The sequence below is a fragment of the Protomyctophum bolini genome (genome assembly GCF_963924005.1).
Source record: "Protomyctophum bolini genome assembly, chromosome: 6".
NCBI lineage: Eukaryota > Metazoa > Chordata > Actinopteri > Myctophiformes > Myctophidae > Protomyctophum > Protomyctophum bolini.
This window is the reverse complement of record NC_137867.1, coordinates 37,237,395-37,257,418: the sequence shown is the minus strand read 5'-3', so window position 1 is coordinate 37,257,418 and position 20,024 is coordinate 37,237,395. Positions and strand designations below refer to the sequence as shown.

Here is a 20,024-nt window from a genome sequence, read left to right as displayed (position 1 = left end):
GTTGTATATCATCTATTTTATGTATAATGTCTAACATGTCTTAAAGACGTGGTGAAATAAAAATACGTGTTTCACACCTTTAGAGCATATCCGTTGGTTCTAATATGGACATACCTAACCTGATGTAAAAGAAAATAAAGATAGATTCTTGTGAATACAAATGAATCTGGATTTAATTCACCCGTTCTCCCATAGCTCACATTCCTAGAAACGTACCTAATTTTAATTACAGAGCCACTCAGTTTTGCATCTCATTCAAGATGACGTCCAGTGTATTACTTATTTTAAACAAGCAACAACATAGTAACAACTACTGCATCTAAGCCATTTCACCACGACTTTAAGTATAACGTCTCTAGCATGTCTTGTGTCTCATGTCTCACAGTAAAATATGGTGGTATACTGTATCACCATGTAGTACTATAGTGTGGTATTGCAGTGTGGTAGAATATAGTATACTGTAGCATAGACTGAGCTATAAAATAGTATACCATGCTATATTATACTATGGTGGGACTCACAGGGGATGTTTCTGTATACGAATACATACATATGTATACATGTGTATATATGAATTAATTAATATACAGGTATATACACTGCATATCATCTCTGTGGGGTGGAAACCTCTTACATGTCCAAAACGGTTTAGGATTCAAATTGAAAAGCATCAAAAATAGCAGATCCACAAGCTCAAAACACGTAGCTTCGCGCCACGTTTTGAGCGTGTGTATCTGCTACTTTTGATGCTTTTGTGTGACGATACAATATAGTCAAGTAGGAGCGTTCATTTGGAGATGAGAGGTTTCTGCCCAACGCCAACGATATGCGTATCTATGTATGCATACGATACGGTATGTGTGTCAGTCAGTCAAAGTGTTTGCAGTCCCAGGTGGAATGCTCAGTAAAACAGAAGAATTGACCTCCATTTTACTGCATCGATCGACACCGCAACATGAGGCTCAATACAACAGCGGAAACGGGGAGTAAAGTAAAAGGACAACAATCTAAAAGGAAATACTCTGGATGATGAGCGGGCGGGATCATGGGAGTGTGCGTGTGTGTGTGTCTGTGTGTTAGTATGTGCATGTGTCTATTTGTGTGTGGCAATAGGGGTGTGTGTGTGTGTGTGTGTGTGTGTGTGACTGTGACTGTGACTGTGTGTGTGTGTGTGTGTGTGTGTGTGTGTGCGTGCATGCGTGCGTGCGTGCGTGCATGCGTGTGTCACTCCCCAATGCATGCAGCGAATGCAACCAAACAGGGAATGGGGGAGGGTATGTAAATAATGGGGGAGGGTATGTAAATAATAATATGAGTGGGATGGATGTTTCACCTCAAACATGTGGCCAATCATATTCATCGGCCCCCTGTAATGCCAATGCCAATGTTGACTTGACCTTTGACCCATCGGAATAAACAGCGACTGATTCCACAATGAAATTAACATGATAATAACGATATGACGTAACATTATGAATACGGTACAATTGTGATGAAAACCAATAACGTGGTTGATTGCAAAACAATGCTAAATCTCCTTGGACCAAACAAACAGGATTATGACCCGTGTTTTGGCCCCAACCCATAGATGGAGAAACGAGGCTGTGACAATGTAGACACAGTGGAAGACTTGGATTAAAAGAACATCAGTCTAAGGTGCGTCATTCCAAAACCTATACAACTTGTGCAGTGATGCCCTGTGATTGGCCAGTGCACTTGTGCAAGGACGTGCTGTGATTGGCCAGTAGCCACTTTGAGTGGCAGTCGGGGAAAACGCTCTCGCCAAAAGATGATTTACTACTCTGTGCCTATCGGGTCGCAATTCGAACCGCACTGAGTCGGTCTCAATCGAACTTAGCAACGTTCGGCATTATAACTCGCTTGGTGGTGCGTTCGTTTGAGACTGTGCGCCTCCGTTGCGGTCAAAAGCTATACTTTATTCTGCGTTGGCCACAGAAGTGGGCCGTGGTTGTAAGCACAAGCTGTATAGGATTTAGTATAATACGTCTAAGGTGGCTGATGCCAGATATATCCTGCAGTGCATCGACAAGCTCCATACGTCCTGTTTAGATGCACAACAGGTGTGCAGTCACACCAGCTCTAGGGTCCAATTGGTTTGACTCAGACCAGGTGTGACTGCTGAAATCAGCCATCTGCCACCCTGCCTACACAGTACACACATCATCATCATCATCATCATCAGAAACACTGCAGAAAGCAGCTGTTCTAAAGCAGTTCAAACATCGTTATATCATGACAGATTCACACATTAAGCCACCACAGAACCTTTGTGCCAGGAGGCCTCGCAACCATAAGAGAAGATCTTTGTTAGATGAAACATCTTATGCATTCTCTCATTGGCCTAGTGAAATATAGGCTATTAAAACTATAAACTGTTCCTCATTGTGCTGAGAGCCCCCTAGAACCCCCTCAGGCTTTGAAATGCTAAAGGATGAAAGCTCCATCACAATTGTCCTGGGTTTCAATCCAACCAGCACGCTACTGCAAGCCTTAAGCAAGTGCTTGTTTTAACAAGGAACTGATGGACAAAGCCAAGGCCCTGCCCAGGCTCCATATATGGAGCTGGCCTGTTCTGACATCACAAACATGTTTTCCATGTAACTCGAAGCATTATAGAGCCACAGCTGAGGCTGACATGATGGTGTATACCCATGCTATATGTGTATAAAACTCTGTATCTCTGTTTAAACTTCAGAATAATATATCTGGAACCTCACTCTAAGCATTTCCAAGATCACTTCTCTGGAATAAACCCAAATATATATTTTTATAAGAAGTTTCTTCTGTTTATTGAGGTAATTAAATAATATCTGTATGGTCCGGTATTTAGAGAAAATTAAGCTATCAGTATATCTCTCAGCTTTCTGCCTGCATCTCCTACAGTGTCTCTTCTACACTGTCTCAACCTCAGCTCTCCTAATGTCTGTCTCTTCTATACACTGTCTCTCCTACACTCTCAATCTCAGCTGTCCTACTGTCGCTCTCCTCCTCCACCGTCTGCCTGTCAGCTGTCCTGATATCTCTCTCTCCTACACCATCTCAATCTCTGCTGCTCTCTCCGATAGCTGCCGTGCAGTCTGAAAACATTCTTAACACAACAATCAGTGCCGGGATTCCATTAAAATAGAAGCTCTGGGGTGCCGGAAAGACATTACTCTGAAACGGTTAATAGATGTTCTAGGTTTGTATGAAACCAGGGTTCCTCCGAAAAAGGAGTACGCCCGATAAGTCACATTCTACCATATACTCCAGCCCAGATTTAAACTATCAATGCATCACTCAGAGCTACACACTTTTCACACCTGCAAACAGACAATGCAACCGATGAAGTGTAGTGAGTTTAGCTCAAGCCACCGTACCAGTGTCAATCGGGTTCTTTTTAACCACTTAAAGCCTAGCGTCCCTATTAGGGCGTGTCATAATAGCAGTACATTTGGCAAAAATAGGCAAACATTGAGCTAAAATAGCATGCTCTATAGAGCTTGCAGAACATGGAGATCAGCTTGCAGATCAGTGATAGATTTTGTATACAAAAGTGTATGATGCAAGAAAGTATGGAGGCTTTCTGCGGTTCAATGTGGCACATTGTAAATGGATTGTCTCTTTGTCTGCTACGGTCCATAAAGACATAAGAGACTAAGTAGAATAGGGTTTATAAATATACATGTTTCATCTATATGTATGTCTATAATGCATGCTCCATAATACATGATGAACTGCGTGTCAGGTCTCTCTGAACAAACCACAGGCCCATGCTGCCCACAATACGCACAATGCTCGCTATCTCCCACAATGTCTTTGCCTTCGAATGTGAACCTCATCTTTCTTTTGAACAGTTAAATATGCATGCATCCTGTGTGTCTCCCCCCACACACACATACACAGTCCTGAAGGACAAAAGCACCGACTGGGAGGGATGAAGCCTTGTGGAGATCAGAAATGGGGACATGAGCAGGAGGGCGTGCAATGAAGAGCAGGGGCGTCATTTAGAGTCCCAGGGTAGCATTTGCTACCCGACCGCATTTAAACTGAGTATTAAATTGTTTTATACATGTTTTCTCCACTTATTTACAGATCGACTCAATCCACACCTGCCCATGTGACCTGTGACATAATGTGACACACATGCAGTACATATTTCTGAAATAGCTGGTGGTGGTATGTTTTGGTCAGATTGAATTTAAAACATGCATTTCCTTTTGGGAAATATACAGTAGACTGTGATACATTTATGTGTGTGTTAATCACATTAAAGATCCCTGCACACTCCAGAAAACACGTCCAGTGTGCAAGGACCTGTTTGTGACTGGAGTTTACATGTGCCCTATGTTCTGCCTATGGTTATACAGTACTTATTATTTCGAAGGTTAATATTAATATTCATAATTACATAAATCCCCAAGTATTAATTAATACATATCAGGACCTTAACACTAAACTAGCAAAAAATAGCAGATCTACAAGCCCACAACACATTGCAATGGGACGCTTTGTGAATTGGCTTTTAAGTGCATATTGGGCCTAATAGTTTAAGTAGTTTAATAGAACCCTGCTCCTCCCTACAACAGTCCAAGTAATGACCTGAATTACTGGCCAAACAACAACAAGCCCTAGCTGTCAGCATTAATGAACAAGTAACTAGCATCACATTTACAGCTCGTCAGCCACAGGATAGAACAAGGTCACTCACTCACACACACACACACACACACACACACACACACACACACACACACACACACACACACACACACACACACACACAGCCTTCACCCTTCATAGACCTCATACACTCAGTGACCTGATCAAGGAGTCTAGAAGTCGAGAGATCACTGTGGGTCGGGAGGGAGTAAATATTATTATGTTACCCCTGTTTCCTACTATCTTTTTTCAATTATTATTTCATAGAGAAATGTCTACTGGGACAGGTACTAGGACTCGGCGCAGGCAACCAGTGCAACAATGAGAAAAATTGAAGTCCATGCACACTGTCTTCACTTATAGCAGTAGTTTATCATTATTAGGCTACTCGGTTACAATGTTTCGGTCCACTACGACCTTCATCAGGTATCTCGAGATACCTGATACCTTGCAGATTTTTTCACTGTTAACAGATTGTGTGCCCTGGACGTCCTGGGACGTACCCTGTATGGGGTGCCCAAGATGTTTGTGGACGTCTTTGCAAAAACAAAAAAAGTAAAACGTGGGCCATGAATGGTTCATGCACAATGTATTATTTATTTTGTTAGTTTGGGTCACGGCCACGGGCACACATCAAATTTCTGTTTTGGGACTGGACTGGAGCTTATAAAAAGATAGGGAAACACTGTTCTAGCTGCAAGTGCGTTCCCACGATTGGATGCCTAGAAAGTCCTGTGACTCCTGCATGTAGACATGTAGATCACAGCCACAGAAATGAGCAAACAGAGCCACTCTGAAGTTCAAAGTCGAATGCGGTCTCAAAAAAAGGTTGCATCATTATTGCACCCGTCGTCTGCCAGGCCCATTTTACATGAGAAACGTGCCTGAAGGAGAACTCATCCTCGACATCAATGGTTCTCAAATGGTGTGCTGCTGAGGCACACTGTTGTGCTGTGAGGTTTTGTGACAACCATTATACAACAATAAAAAAACGTATACAATATGACTTATTTTCTAATTTACTATATCATTACAGTAGCTGTATCAGTAATATAGGGCATAGCAGTGGCGGCCTGTGGTGCCATATTATGCCAAAATATGGCAAGTATATTTAGTTAGCGTACTTTTATATTTGAAGTGGTTGCTTCAAATATAGTGTATATTTTTATTCTTGTTTACTTTAACTGCGTATGTGTTTGTATATGTATGTTTGAAGTGGTTACTTCAAACATATATATATATATTTATTTATTTTGACTACTGCCTATGCATATTGTATATTAAAGTGATTTTGTATATTTGTCAATTATCATAGCTTTATATGATCTTTTAAATGTTCTTATGGAGTTGCTCTCTTTTAGTTCTGTATTGAGTTCGTTCCACAGATTCACCCCAATGGCAGATAGACATCTTTCTTTTGTATTAGTTCTTGAGATTTTGATTTTTTTGAATATTCCAGTTCCTCTGAGTTCGTAGGTATGCAGAATATATGCTGCATACATGCCATATTCAGTTTCATATATGTGCATATATGTGGATATATAGGAAATATGTCTCATACAGTACCTTATGCCTTATACTGTATATGACCACATATATGGATATATGGATATACTGTAGACTATACCAACCAGACAACTATAAAGCCTTAAAATAACGTGTCCTCTTTATAAGCACTCTGTCATTCTACGCGTGGTCCCGCTGACAGACCTCCCTGCAGGTTGGAGTTCTATCACAGGTAAAAAAGGTCACATATTGTTCCTGCCTTGTCCCAGAGAGAGAGAGAGAGAGAGAGAGGAGAGAGAGCGAGAGAGAGTACTGACACTGTGACCTACAGTATGCCATCTCGTGCTGTGACTTTCCAACTGAGTCTCCTCTCCTGTTCTTGTAGCTGTTATCAAATTTTGGAAATAGAGCTCAATGTTCGTTCGCACGTGTGCACACACACACGCACACACACACACACACACGCACACGCACACGCACACACACACACACACACACACACACACACACACACACACACACACACACACACACACACACACACACACACACAACACACACACACACACACACACACACACACACACACACACACACACACACACACACACACACACACACACACACCAGTATTTGATATACCGAGAGAGAGATTTTAACAGACATGCCTAAACAAGACCATTGTACCTCCAGTCCAGACTCCATTTTAACCATGTTAGATGTGGGGACTGATATTGTCCTTTTAATGCGTGAGGGGGTCCGATGTTTTACAATTACTGTTTCTAACTATTTATTTTATATAATTTGGTAATATTTTTTAGTAAAATGAAAAAACGAATTGAAAAATATTAGAAGGACAATATCAGTCACCAGAACCAAGGTCTGTTAACATGGTCTGTTAAAAATGAATATCAAATATCTAAATATTTAACCAAGCAACAAAAAAACTGTCTGATGACCCCAAACTAGTTTGAAATTGAAGTATCCCTATAAGTAAACAATTTCATTTCTGGAAGCCAGACCTTTCAAACGTCTGTGCACAACGCCAGCAATAACTCACTCAACCCCTTAACCAACTGTTTAGAGGACATAAAAATCTGGATGGACGCAAACTTTCTTCACCTTAATGACAATAAAACTGAAATCATCATCTTTGGACAACACCCCACCCCCCCCTATGTCACCAACCTCGGCCCCCTTACATCTAACATCCATACCAGTGCAAAAAAATCTTGGCGTTATATTCGACAACCATTTCAACTTCGACAAACAGATCAGCTCGGTTGTTAAAACTAGTTTCTACCATCTTCGTCTACTTGCCAAGATCAAACCCTACCTCCCCCTCAAACAATTCGAAACTGTCATCCACTCATTCATCTCCTCCAGACTAGACTACTGTAACGCCCTTTATCATGGTATCCCCCAATCCGCTCTCAAACGACTCCAACTGGTACAAGATGCTGCTGCCCGCCTCCTCACCGGTACCAGAAAATATGACCACATCACACCAGTCTTAATTTCACTCCATTGGCTCCCCATAAAACAGAGAATCGATTTCAAGATTATTTTATTCACCTTTAAATCCCTCAACGGCCTGGCCCCCCCATATATGGCCGAACTCATCCATCAATACCACCCCACCAGAGCTCTGAGGTCTGCGGACCAGTCATTGCTGACCGTGCCAACGTCACGCACCCTCAGAACAAGAGGTGACCGCGCTTTTGCGGTGGCAGCCCCTAAGCTCTGGAAAAACCTTCCCCCCCATATTAGAGCTGCTCAATCTATCAATATATTCAAATCCCTTCTCAAAACGCACCTTTTTTCCCTTGCTTTTAATGTGAACTGATTTTAACCTTTTTAGCCACTGTATAGTATTTGAATTTGTTTATTGTTGTCTTTTGTTGTGAAGCACTCTGGTCAACTTCGGTTGTTTTATACGTGCTATATAAATAAAGTTTTGATTGATTGATTGATTGAACCCTATGTGGAGACACATCCTTGACAAGCAATGTTAGTCCATGTTTTAAAACTACCATGGTTCTTGCACCATAAGCCCCACAGCAGCGCAACACATCTTTGTCCAGCCCTGGATGCCATGTCATCTACAGTATACAGCGAGTTACGGTTATGGTCCAACAACCTTAACCGAACAGAATAGTTTTCAGTCTATTAACACTGGTTACCATTCTAAACTGGCCCTAGTAAAATGTCAAAGCCCCCTCCCCCCTTTACTGTACATATCATTTATTTTAACCGTTTATATGCATAGTACTGTGTATGTCATTAAATGTTCTGATGAATTGAATATGAAGGACCCCAATGGAAACCAGCCTTAGGCTTTCTTGGGTTTTTAATCCTCTTAGCAGCCCTTGTATTGAACTGTACTTTCCTGTGCTTTTTTCTGCAAGGTGTTAATACAGTATTCATTGTCTCCATGAGACACTGCAGCTTTGATGGGTTCATAGATCCATTTGTCAACACTATAATCACTGATTATAGTGTTGACAAATGGATCTTTGATGCAATGATGTAATGTGTATTTTCATAAAGTATTTAAAAAAAGTAAAACTTTACTCTCAAAGAATAATTTGGTGATTCCCCTGCAGTGACCCCTTAGGGGTCACAGACGCTTTGAATCCAGAGGGTAAGCTCAAGAGTTAAACAGAACAGAGCAGAGTAGAGTAGAATAGATTACAGCACAATAGAGTGCTGTAAATTAGACTAAAGTGCAATATAGTAGAATCCTGTGGAATAGAATAGAATAATGTAAAATGGAGTAGAATCCAAAACCTGTAGGTTCTTTCTCCAGACGTTTACCGCAGCAAACGCCAGCTGCATCTGTTTCCTGCGAGCATCTTTGTGTCGTTTGTAGGCGATCTCGATGAAGATGAGGAAGATTCCTGCCACTATGCCCCCGGCAACCAGCATGAACACACCTGGGACGACATTATTAAAATTAGTACAGTAGTAGTATTAGCAGTCCTACATTGTAATAGTAAATGGACTGCATTTATATAGCGCCTTTCTAGTCTTTCCGACCCTTCACACACCGATGGCAGAGGAAACCATACAAGGTTCCAAGGGTTCAGTGTCTTGCTCAAGGACACTTCAACCAGGAGGAGCTGGGGATTGAACCCGGACACAACGCATCATAGAGTAACACTTTAAATTATTTACCAGTTTGTTTATTGAGGTTGTTGACACGGCTCTGAAGTCTGAATGACTTTTGGCCAATTACAATTCATGGTTGGAACTTGGAACTAGCTGTTGTATAAATTAGTTAAAGTAGGCGAAACCTTTAAAACGTTTGAAATAAAGTAATGTTGGCAAAGATTGAAAATAGGCATTTTATTCTGTCTATATTGTAATGCACATAACAGAGAGTCTCCATAGTGATTCCTACCAGCCATGTTCTCGAAGGTGAGCGTTGCCGGGGCGTTGCTCCTGGAGTCACACTCCTGGTATCGAACCCAGGTTTTGTCCAGGTCCTCCATGAAGCCATTCTCATGAGAACTGCATGGGCAGAAAAGTATAGACGCACGCACGCACGATATATCACCAACTCTGAATCATAGACCACTGAAGTCTGACGTCACTGCTGCTAGAGGGCGCCGTTTATGATGATCATTTATGATGTTCATATTTGATACAGCCTGTTTCTGGATAAAGTTGTATTAATTCTGCCGTAAAAGTCTTAAAACTTCCGGGCTGAAAGTCTTTGGGTTTCTAGTGTTTCTAGTGTTTCTTGTGTTACTCTTTGGGTATATTTGTACATTTCCACCTTCTGTCAATGCTTCATATCCATAGGAGAATTCTAGGAAAACTTTCATAGCTTGTCGTTAGGCTAACACTAGTATAGATCTCTGAGGGAATTGTTCAGAATCTGTAAAGACTTTTCAAAAGTTTGGAGAACCAGGGGAGATACAGTAGAATATACGCAGGCCTTTATACGCAGGCCTCTGCAGTTACATACCAGCCTTGTTCTCCTTCTTGACAGACTTCAAGACATAAGACAGTATTTCTTCATACCTGAGAATGGCCAGTGATACATTCTGTTTCCAGGGACTGTCCTTCCGCATTCCTATCCCAAACCCTGATCTGAAAAACAACTCTCCGGTTGTCACCAAGTCGCACTTCTGAGACGCCTCAAACTCCAACACAGCACTGTCCCAAATGAACGCGTGAAGCTTACTGCGGAGAGGAGAGCAGAGGAACATAGATTTCTCATAACTGACAGTATACGCTGATTACCCTGTGTTAGGGTGGATATCTGACATACAGTATGTATGAATGTGCATTAGCCAAGATACAGTATATTTACAGAAAGTGATATCGTTTAGACATGCAGCTATGTCAGCAAATAAATATTTACTGTAAATTATATAGTATAGGGATATTTTCTTTACATTTTATCTAGCAGATTTACGTTTGCAGCGTTGTTTAAATTATATCCAGTAAACAAACTACTATGTTATATGATATGATTATGATATGATATACAGTATTTACTATTTACAGTGTTCAATGATATGCCTTATGCTGTATATAGTACAAATATCTCCACACTTTGTTTCTGTCATTTAATGTTCTTTCCATATCCATATGGTCAATCAGGTGTAACACTGATCAGCTGCCAGCGCTTACTTGTCTCGAACTGCCTGGATGGCTTCCGCTGCACTCTCATAGTTGTGCTTCTCCATGTGTCTGTACATGGTGCTGAGTTCAACCTGTCTTCTGAAGTAAATGTCCACCGAACTCTGCTTCACTGTGGCATAGATAAACTTATCTGATGGGTTACGCAGCTGAGAGGAGAGGAGAGGAGAGAAGAGAAGATCTGTTATTTTCAGTATGCAACCAAGTGTAAAATCAACCATCACAGTGCCATCAAGGCCCGACAAAATAGTCGACTAAAATATAATATATATAATAATTTATAATATAATATATCAAATAAAACTAAAACATTTCAGATTACTAAAATATTACTAAAACTAAGTGGAATTTAATTTAAAAAAAAAAAAAAAAAAAAAAAAAATGTATGTAAAAATCAACACTGGAATGCCTGCCGTGAGTTACCCCTGGGGTCATTGATGCTGGTAATGTGTGTGCTTGTGTGTGTGTGTGAGTGAGTGCTGTGCGTTACCCTGGGGTCATTGATGCTGGTAATGTGTGTGCTTGTATGTGTGTGTGAGAGTGCGTGCCGTGCGTTACCCTGGGGTCATTGATGCCGGTAATGCGCTCCTCAGGCCGGTCCAGCACTAGGAAGGCTGCGAGGTTAGCAGTGTAGGACGCTACGATAATCATAGCAAAACCCGCCCACACCATACCCAGAATCCTCGCTGAAAAACTCCTAGGGGCTCCTATTAACACACAGCGTTACAATTAGGACAGATTGAAAATAACTTTATACATGTTTTCATTGACTGCCATTGACATAGATTTACGTAATCTCAAATCCAACGCTTGACCGCCATTACGTCATTTAGTGGTTTCAGTGATTACACTAGATTGCGCTCTTCGCCAACCTACAGTATATGAATGATGCTATGACAGCCCATACGATCCAACGCTAAAGGATTTATGAAAATAATCTCAGATTTATTTTCCCATAATGTGTTTTTGACGATTGCGCAAAAAATAATTATCTCAAATAATTGCAATTATCTCAAATAATTGCAATTACCTCAAATAATTGCGACAGGCCTATCCACTTTGAGGAACGCTGCCTGCCTTCTTAGACTACATATCCCAGAATGACCCAGTGCTTGGGTTACCAACCTTCTCCTATACCAGAATTCAAGAGTACTCCCCAAGAGAACCACATGGCTGAAGAGAGAGTCAGAGCATCCTCCTCCTCTTCTTCGCTGTTCACTTTAAACCTTCCGAAAGGGCTGCAAGACACACATGTATGGTTTACCACAGTGGTTCTCAAACCTTTTCATGTCAAGGACCGCTAAATTGACACTTATTATATACCCCCATTTGAAAAGATATGCCATGCAGGGACCCTCATAAGAGAAGAATTGTACGGCTCTAGCAGTGATTCTAAACCATTTTCATCAAAACCCCAGTTTGACATGCATTAGTCTACGGACTATATAATTGCATTTCTACCTCTGGGACCCCAATTTATATTGTAATATAATATAACTGAGTGTACAAATAGAACCAAATTGACTCGGTTGATTTGTACATTATCTGAGTTACAGACCCATAAGGGTCTATTTGGTTCCAAACTATCATTTAGCTGGGGACCCCCTGGAACTCCCTCAAGGACCCCACTTTGAGAACCCCACTTTAAGAACCACTGGTTTAGTATATTATGATTATCATGTTATTATCACTAGTATCATGTAATTTATTGAGCAGTTCCTCCTTCACAGTAATACCCGTATTAAAATCGATGTATTCTTACAAAAGTTGATCAAATGCTATTTTCTCATTGCCAAAGTAACAAAATTATAGCCCGGCATTCATTGTTGTTTTAGGTTATCTACCAACAGCCTGATCCACAGTATATTATATCTTATATAATATTCTGACTACCATAATATTTTATTATTATTAATTACTTTATTTGCCCTGGTTAAGAGGATGATGAAAGGACTGAGAGGTTGAATATACAGCAGATGGAAATCTAAAGCCATACCAGCCCATTAAATTTATACTTTTCATTTAAACTGTCCCAAAATTATTGATATGACATTTCCCAATAGTCAGGGGATATTAATAAAATCACCAATGTGTTTGTAAAGGTGTCTAGTAAGGGGGTTATAGGGGGTTGTGACGGTTGTCATGATTCTGAATCCAATGCAAGCCTTGCAACACATTTTGTTTAGCAAGAAAAACAATCCTTTGGCTAAAAACGGCCATAGCCACTTTTCCAAATGTGATGGCCTCATCACATTTGTGATGACGCTAATTTAGTAAATTCTGCGTACATATAGGTTGTTAATGGTACCCCAACTTTCAGCAGCTGTCACAGATTCTCCTATAGGGAAACTGAACTTTTTGAGATGTGACACCTTTACAAACACATTGGTGAAAACATTTATAGGTAAGGAATGTATTCCCAGATTGGACATTGTTCTGATAATGTTCCCTGAACTACAATACAATATAATTGAGTACAGATGATGACATGAGTTTGATTGTACCTACAGTATGTGGTCAGTTATACATTTCATTTATACAGTCAGTCCGGTTGATTACGGTGATGACATTTCCCAGGACGATGAAAATGAGTGCAGATAATGTCACAGTGCCAGGAACACTTGAAGGCATGATGAGTTTCCGCATGGACGGGGTTCAGTGAGTCAAGAAAGTGTGGCAGAAATCACCAGAGCTCAGTGAAGCGGTACATCAGTTAGGTGTAATGTTAGAGACCACAGAAGTGAACCTTTCAAGCCTGTTTTCTCAACTCGCTGTTTTCTGCAAGACATTACTCTATAAGCCATATCTCCAAAACTGGTGGGTCAAACTGAACAACCAACGAAAAATAAAATAAAATCCAATGGCAGTCCCTCAGTCAAATTTAGTCACATATTATCTCTTATTATATGGCTTGGTTGATGACAGCCAAGTAAACACACACAATGTAATTTACAGCTAAACATTGGTCTCAAACATGTTTTTGAAAACATTTGAAGCGAGAAATAGACGATGCAGTAACCTAAAATCGATTCCGTTTGATCAACTCACTTCCTTGTTTTCCGACTGTGCTGCAGAATACTGTTATTACCGTAAGGAAATACCTTGTTTTGTTGTGTTTTGGGTCAATGTATTAATTTATGTATTAAGTAGCCGTGTCATAAGCGGGATAATGCATGGCTAGGTGGTCATTGTTTAATATACAAATCACCCTGTCTGTGATTTATATATCAACAATGACCACCTAGATATGCATTATGCCTTGCATATGTAACATGTGGTCTGGTATCCTCACCTAAACCGGTCTAATAGGTAGAGCATCACCGCCACCACATGGACCGATAGGCCGACTAGAAGCCACAGTGTGCTCTGGAACGGCTGCATGAAGGAATCCAACGTACTGCGAGGGATTTCCTACGCACGCACGCACACACACACACACACACACACACACACACACACACACACACACACACACACACACACACACACATACACACACACACACACACATTCATTTCTTTATTTGAAAGTTTCAGTTTAAGACATAGATCATGTCAAAATCCAAATGAATATTAGAAAAATGCATATAGCTACAGTTATGGGTATAGGTGACAGTGTCTTTTCCATATAAAGTGACTGCCAATAACGGCCAACACTGAACAATATTATTTTAGCCAGTCCGACTATTTGTAGTCATCGCACACACATCTTATGGACATATATATGCCTAAGCATTTGCCTCGCGCACGCACGCACACAGCTTGCTGACGTGTAGAAAGAGGTAGTGTACCATATATGCAGCTATTACCATATTGTAGAAGTTTATAGAGTATAATTGTGTTTGTATAAAGTACCTTTTTGACCAGGATGGTCAGTCCTTGGTATTTAAAGGGCTTTGAGAACTCGATGTACTGTGCACGCTCATTGTTGATGGTGAGAGGAGCAACTATCATGTCCGCCAGACCTCCCAACAACTCCCCCATCATTCCATTCCACTCCTTTTTATTACTGTTGTTAACCTGGAGAGGAGAGGAGAGGAGAGGAGAGGAGAGGAGAGGAGAGGAGAGGAGAGGAGAGGAGAGGAGAGGAGAGGAGAGGAGAGGAGAGGAGAGGAGAGGAGAGGAGAGGAGAGGAGAGGAGAGGAGAGGAGAGGGAATTTGTTGGACAGACAGAGAGAGAGACAGGAGGCGATAAAATAGGAGCAGAGGGGGGGGGATGGTGGAGACGAGAGACGTAAATACAGAGAGGAGAGGAGGATGGGGGAGAGAGAGAGAGAGAGAGAGAGAGAGAGAGAGAGAGAGAGAGAGAGAGAGAGAGAGAGAGAGCGTGGAAAAGTGAAAAATGATTTGTGCGACAGATGAGGACGTGGGGTGAGGAGGGGGAGGGGGCGTGACATAATGACAGGGAGGGATGGCAGGAGAAAGTGATTCAGAGATTGTCAGAGATAGGGGGAGAAGATACATGACGAGAGAGAGAGAGAGAGCAAGAGAGAGATAGTGAGAGAGAGAGAGAGATCCAAAGCGAGAGAGAAGTAAATCAGAGTTAAAAGGGTCACTGCTCTCAGCTCAGCCAGGCAGATAAAACAGCCAAAGTACAGATCTACCGTAGGCTACACTGGACTGTGTCTTCTCCAGCATTATCTACTGTATGTCCTAGTTAGTATACTTAAAGAACTGTGATAATACTAATGATAATACTGCTACTGCTGCTACTACTACTACTAATAATAAGAATACTACAACTACTACTACTAATAATAATAATAATACGGTATACAATACAACAATAATAATTATTATATTAATGACATTTTATACTATGTACAGGCAGTAGGCCTACAACTTGTTAAGAACACGCTAAATGGATGACACGGAAAGCCAGAGACTTGTTTCCATTGTGGCCCCCAATATGGCATTTAAATGGAGCATTAAATGTCCCCTATGTGTTTTGTCTGTTTTGCATTGTTTTTGATTAAACGCCGAAAATGTGAAATGTGTTTACTGCGATTCATCTACTGGCTGTTTGGTCATTGTTGAGCAGCCTGGGGACGCGGTCAATGTGATTGTGGTTGTAGACGTGCAAGAGAGTGCAGGTTGAAACTGTCAACGTTGACGGTGAAAAGGACATCGTAATGTAGAGAGTTAGCAATGCATACAATGACCATTAATCACTTGGCATCCATATTTTGGATCATTGCGAGCTCGTAGATCAGCTATTTTCACCACGTCACCCCATCGTACAGCAGTAGTACGTATACAATAGGGGCTTACGTGGTTAAATTAGTCCATAGGGAATATTATCATGCCAAGGGCTGCCAACCAGTCACTGCACACTGTCTCAAAAGAGAATATAATGATCCCGGTCTGGACCCTGCTGCAAGCATGGTGTTAATAATTAAGTGTTGGATTAATCATAATGACCTCGAGTAACATTAGGGTAAATGTGTTCGTATAGTAGCTGATTGTTGCTTGCCTGCTTTTGGCTAAACTAAAGAGGAGCTTGTGTTGTCAATGACAGAAGGAGAGAGAGAGAGCTGTGTTTTTGCACAGGTTAGTAGTAGTTTATGGTACAAGATACGTGTACTGGAAAGAGAAGGGATTTATAGGCTGAAAGACCATAGTGCCTAATTGTTATGTCACCCTGCAACGGAAATCTAACAGCAGGATTGCTTCCTCAATTGCAGGCGGTTGGAATATTCTACTTCAAAGGACCGGGTTTTCAGCCTTGCATATCATTAACCGATTAAACCCTACTGTATATACAGTATACTGCTTTTTTCCCCCCCTCGACACCAAAAGCTCTTCTAGGCAATCTACAAGCTCACAATGATCGGGTAATTTCACTGCCAGAATAGGGACACATCTATCCAAAGTCAAAGAGAACATATACAGTACCATGGCATTTTTGTTCTTTTTCTTTAGGCCTATTTAAATGCCAATTATTTTGGGGGGCCACTTGCAATATCCTCTCGGCCCACGGGTTGATCATACTGTTATCTTACGAAGGCACTGACACACAGTTGGCTAGCGTGTGTGCTCAGATAAACTCCTTCACCTTAGCAGCCTCTGACCTTGAGTAATGACCTATACCATACAGTATATTTTATGGTTATTTATTTTAATCATGATTTTATTTGACTATGAAACAACATGGCTTGCAATTTGCTGGCCATACATTGTAACAAAATGTTTACATTTCAATTTAGTATTTATTAATTTTAACTCACACTCTCTCTCTCTCTCTCTCTCACACACACACACACACACACACAGCTACTCACGCGCTCCTGCGTGCCAAATTTTCCATCAGCCACCAGGTGAACTTCATAAGTAAAGTTCATGTTCATGGCCAGTTTAATCAGCAGGTCGATGCAGAAACCATAGCAACACTGAGGAACAATGGGCTGACCTGAAAACACACACACACACACACACACACACACACACACACACACACACACACAGAGACACACACAGAGACACACACACACACACACACACACACACACACACACACACACACACACACACACACACACACACACACACACACGGCTATTTAACATGGAGTTGTTCATTGTTAAACAAAGTCTGTCAGTTCATTCAATTGATCTATCCATCAACTATACAGCATGCTGCCAATGTACAGTTGCCAAACAGATGTGTCATGTGTGTGTGTGTGTGTGTGTGTGTGTGTGTGTGTGTGTGTGTGTGTCACGTCGTGTGTGTCACGTTGTGTGTCATGTCGTGTGTGTGTGTGTGTGTGTGTGTGTATCACGTTGTGTGTGTGTGTCACGTTGTGTGTGTGTGTGTGTGTGTGTGTGTGTGTGTGTGTGTGTGTGTGTGTGTGTGTGTGTGTGTGTATGTGTGTGTGTGCATGCGTGCGTGCATGCGTCCGTGCGTACCAGGTGTCGTTCCGTTTGGACCTGTACAGATGACCTTCTTGATAAGAACTCCGTTGAGAGTGTATTCCTCTTTACATGTCCCGTCAGTCTTTGTTGGCTTGACGTAAACAAATGGTTCCTGATGGATGGTCACAATCTGAAAACAGAGACCAATGTTCATGTAATTACAAGACAATTACAATAGCATGTTCTTGTGTTATATCATGATGTAAAATAAGGCACATACTACTGCATACTGCACATGATAATTACAGTAGAGTGTTCTTATGTTACAGTATACTGTATGATACTAGAGGTAGTTGAATTTACAATTTCGGCACTACGCTCATATTTACAGCGACTTACAATAGAGGGTATGCGTGTTGTGACATCATCATCAAACCCGGAAGTTAGGCGGGAACACTTACTGAGTGACAAAAAAAACTACTTTCTGGCCTTGACAGCCCATACATCCAAACAGATGTATTCTCTCCCATTTGATTGCATTAAACGACTTTAAACAATATTAAATTAACTTTGCCACCACCTTTGCCACTCGATTTGCCATTCACTGTATGCATGCGCGAACCCTCTATAATAAGCAAGGTAAACACACATTACATCAAATAGGGAGATACATTGTAGTGCCTCAGTAAACTAGGATCACAGGTAATATAAACCAGTATTCTGCTACATTGAAATATTCGGCTACATTGAAATATTCGGCTACAAAATGAGGGCCTGCGCCTCAATTGTACTCCGAGTTTAAATAAAGGTTATAATGAAACCAAGAACTAGCATCAGTCTACACAATATACTATGAAAAATAATATTCTTTACATTGAAATGAAAGGATACAAGGTAGCATGCTATCTAAATTACTTTTGAGCCTTGTATGTGGTCAAGAAACAAACAAGCCTAAGTAACAAAGAGTCAATGATGGACGTCGGTTAAGCCTTTTTTATAAAATAAAATAGAAAGACAGATTGTGTTTCCATTTCTCAATACAGAATGCCAATTCATAGTCCTCTCACAATTAATACATAATTATGTATGACTCATATGTATGACTCATATTTGAGATAATGGCAATTATTTAAGCATCATCATAATCGTTTTCATACTTTATATAAAAAGATCATACATTTAAAATATATTAATACTCTATTTCCACTATTTTTATCCATGTCCACAATTTTTTTAACATTCTTGATTACCAGGGAACACATTTCATTAGTTTGAGACGGCCTTGTATATTTGAGGTCATCGGTCATGTGATCACATGCGCGGCAGCTCGCTGCTCTAATGGGCCGTGCGTTGGAGTCAAAACACTGGGCCCTCACATCTCCAGCCACGTCGCAGGCATTTAACCGTGCTCACTCAAGCAGCAGAATGATAACGGCAGCGCGAGCAGCGGTGACTAACATACTGTAACCTTTACATACACTTTTTTAACTTTCTGCATAATGTCGATGCTGTCGTTGTTGTTGCACATACATATGTTTTATACCCATTTAAAAAAATACTATTAAATAGTTAAAATAGACAGCCCACAAGCTCACAACGCGTCGCATCGTGACGTGTTGTGAGTTTGTAGATCGGCAAATTTTCACCTTTGTGCGAGACTTGTATGATGCAGTAGGCAGGGCATTCTTTATTTATTTATGCAGGTGAGAAAGGAACCCCATAAAGGGCTTATGCAAGGTTTTCACCTTAAACAAAGTAATCAAACATAAGGAATGACAAACAACAGCACTTGTGTGCAGTTTAATGTGCGTGTGGGTGTGTGAGTCGGTGTGTGAGTGTACAGTATGCGTATCTGTGTATGCAGAATAAAGCTACATTATATGGTAGAAGAAAGTGGAGAGGCTTTAAAGTTACTGATTGAAGATGAGGAGTTGGCATTCATTTTCAAAAATATATAAAAAGTTGAAATATGGAGAATGAGATACAAGTTTTCTGCCTGTCAGCGACGATATGATACTGTATATTGTTTGAGTGGCAAAACATATACTCACGTTATTTTTTTCTATTGGCTCTTAAAGTTATCTCTGTGTGCGATTCTATAGCACACACTAATCAATTTAGTGGAAGTGGGAGTACAAGCAGTACTATTAGTACTAGTAGTACATACCTTCAGTCTAGTACAAGCAGTACTAGTAGTAGTACATACCTTCAGTCTAGTACAAGCAGTACTAGTAGTACTAGTAGTACATACCTTCAGTCTAGTACAAGCAGTACTAGTAGTACATACCTTCAGTCTAGTACAAGCAGTACTAGTAGTACTAGTAGTACATACCTTCAGTCTAGTACAAGCAGT

The 20,024-nt window shown here is 40.8% G+C and overlaps 1 protein-coding gene across 1 annotated transcript in view; it reads right to left on the bottom strand.

Moving 5' to 3' along the window:
- Positions 1–20,024, bottom strand: part of grin1b (glutamate receptor, ionotropic, N-methyl D-aspartate 1b) — a gene marked incomplete at both ends in the record, with an annotated part of 67,060 nt that overhangs the window by 4,503 nt on the left and 42,533 nt on the right. The window contains 10 exons of the mRNA XM_080765779.1: positions 8,959–9,104; positions 9,572–9,681; positions 10,198–10,359; positions 10,813–10,970; positions 11,380–11,528; positions 11,947–12,059; positions 14,114–14,232; positions 14,676–14,840; positions 17,102–17,229; positions 17,726–17,861. Coding sequence (XP_080621905.1) covers positions 8,959–9,104; positions 9,572–9,681; positions 10,198–10,359; positions 10,813–10,970; positions 11,380–11,528; positions 11,947–12,059; positions 14,114–14,232; positions 14,676–14,840; positions 17,102–17,229; positions 17,726–17,861 — 1,386 coding nt within the window. The remainder of the gene's footprint in view (positions 1–8,958; positions 9,105–9,571; positions 9,682–10,197; positions 10,360–10,812; positions 10,971–11,379; positions 11,529–11,946; positions 12,060–14,113; positions 14,233–14,675; positions 14,841–17,101; positions 17,230–17,725; positions 17,862–20,024) is intronic.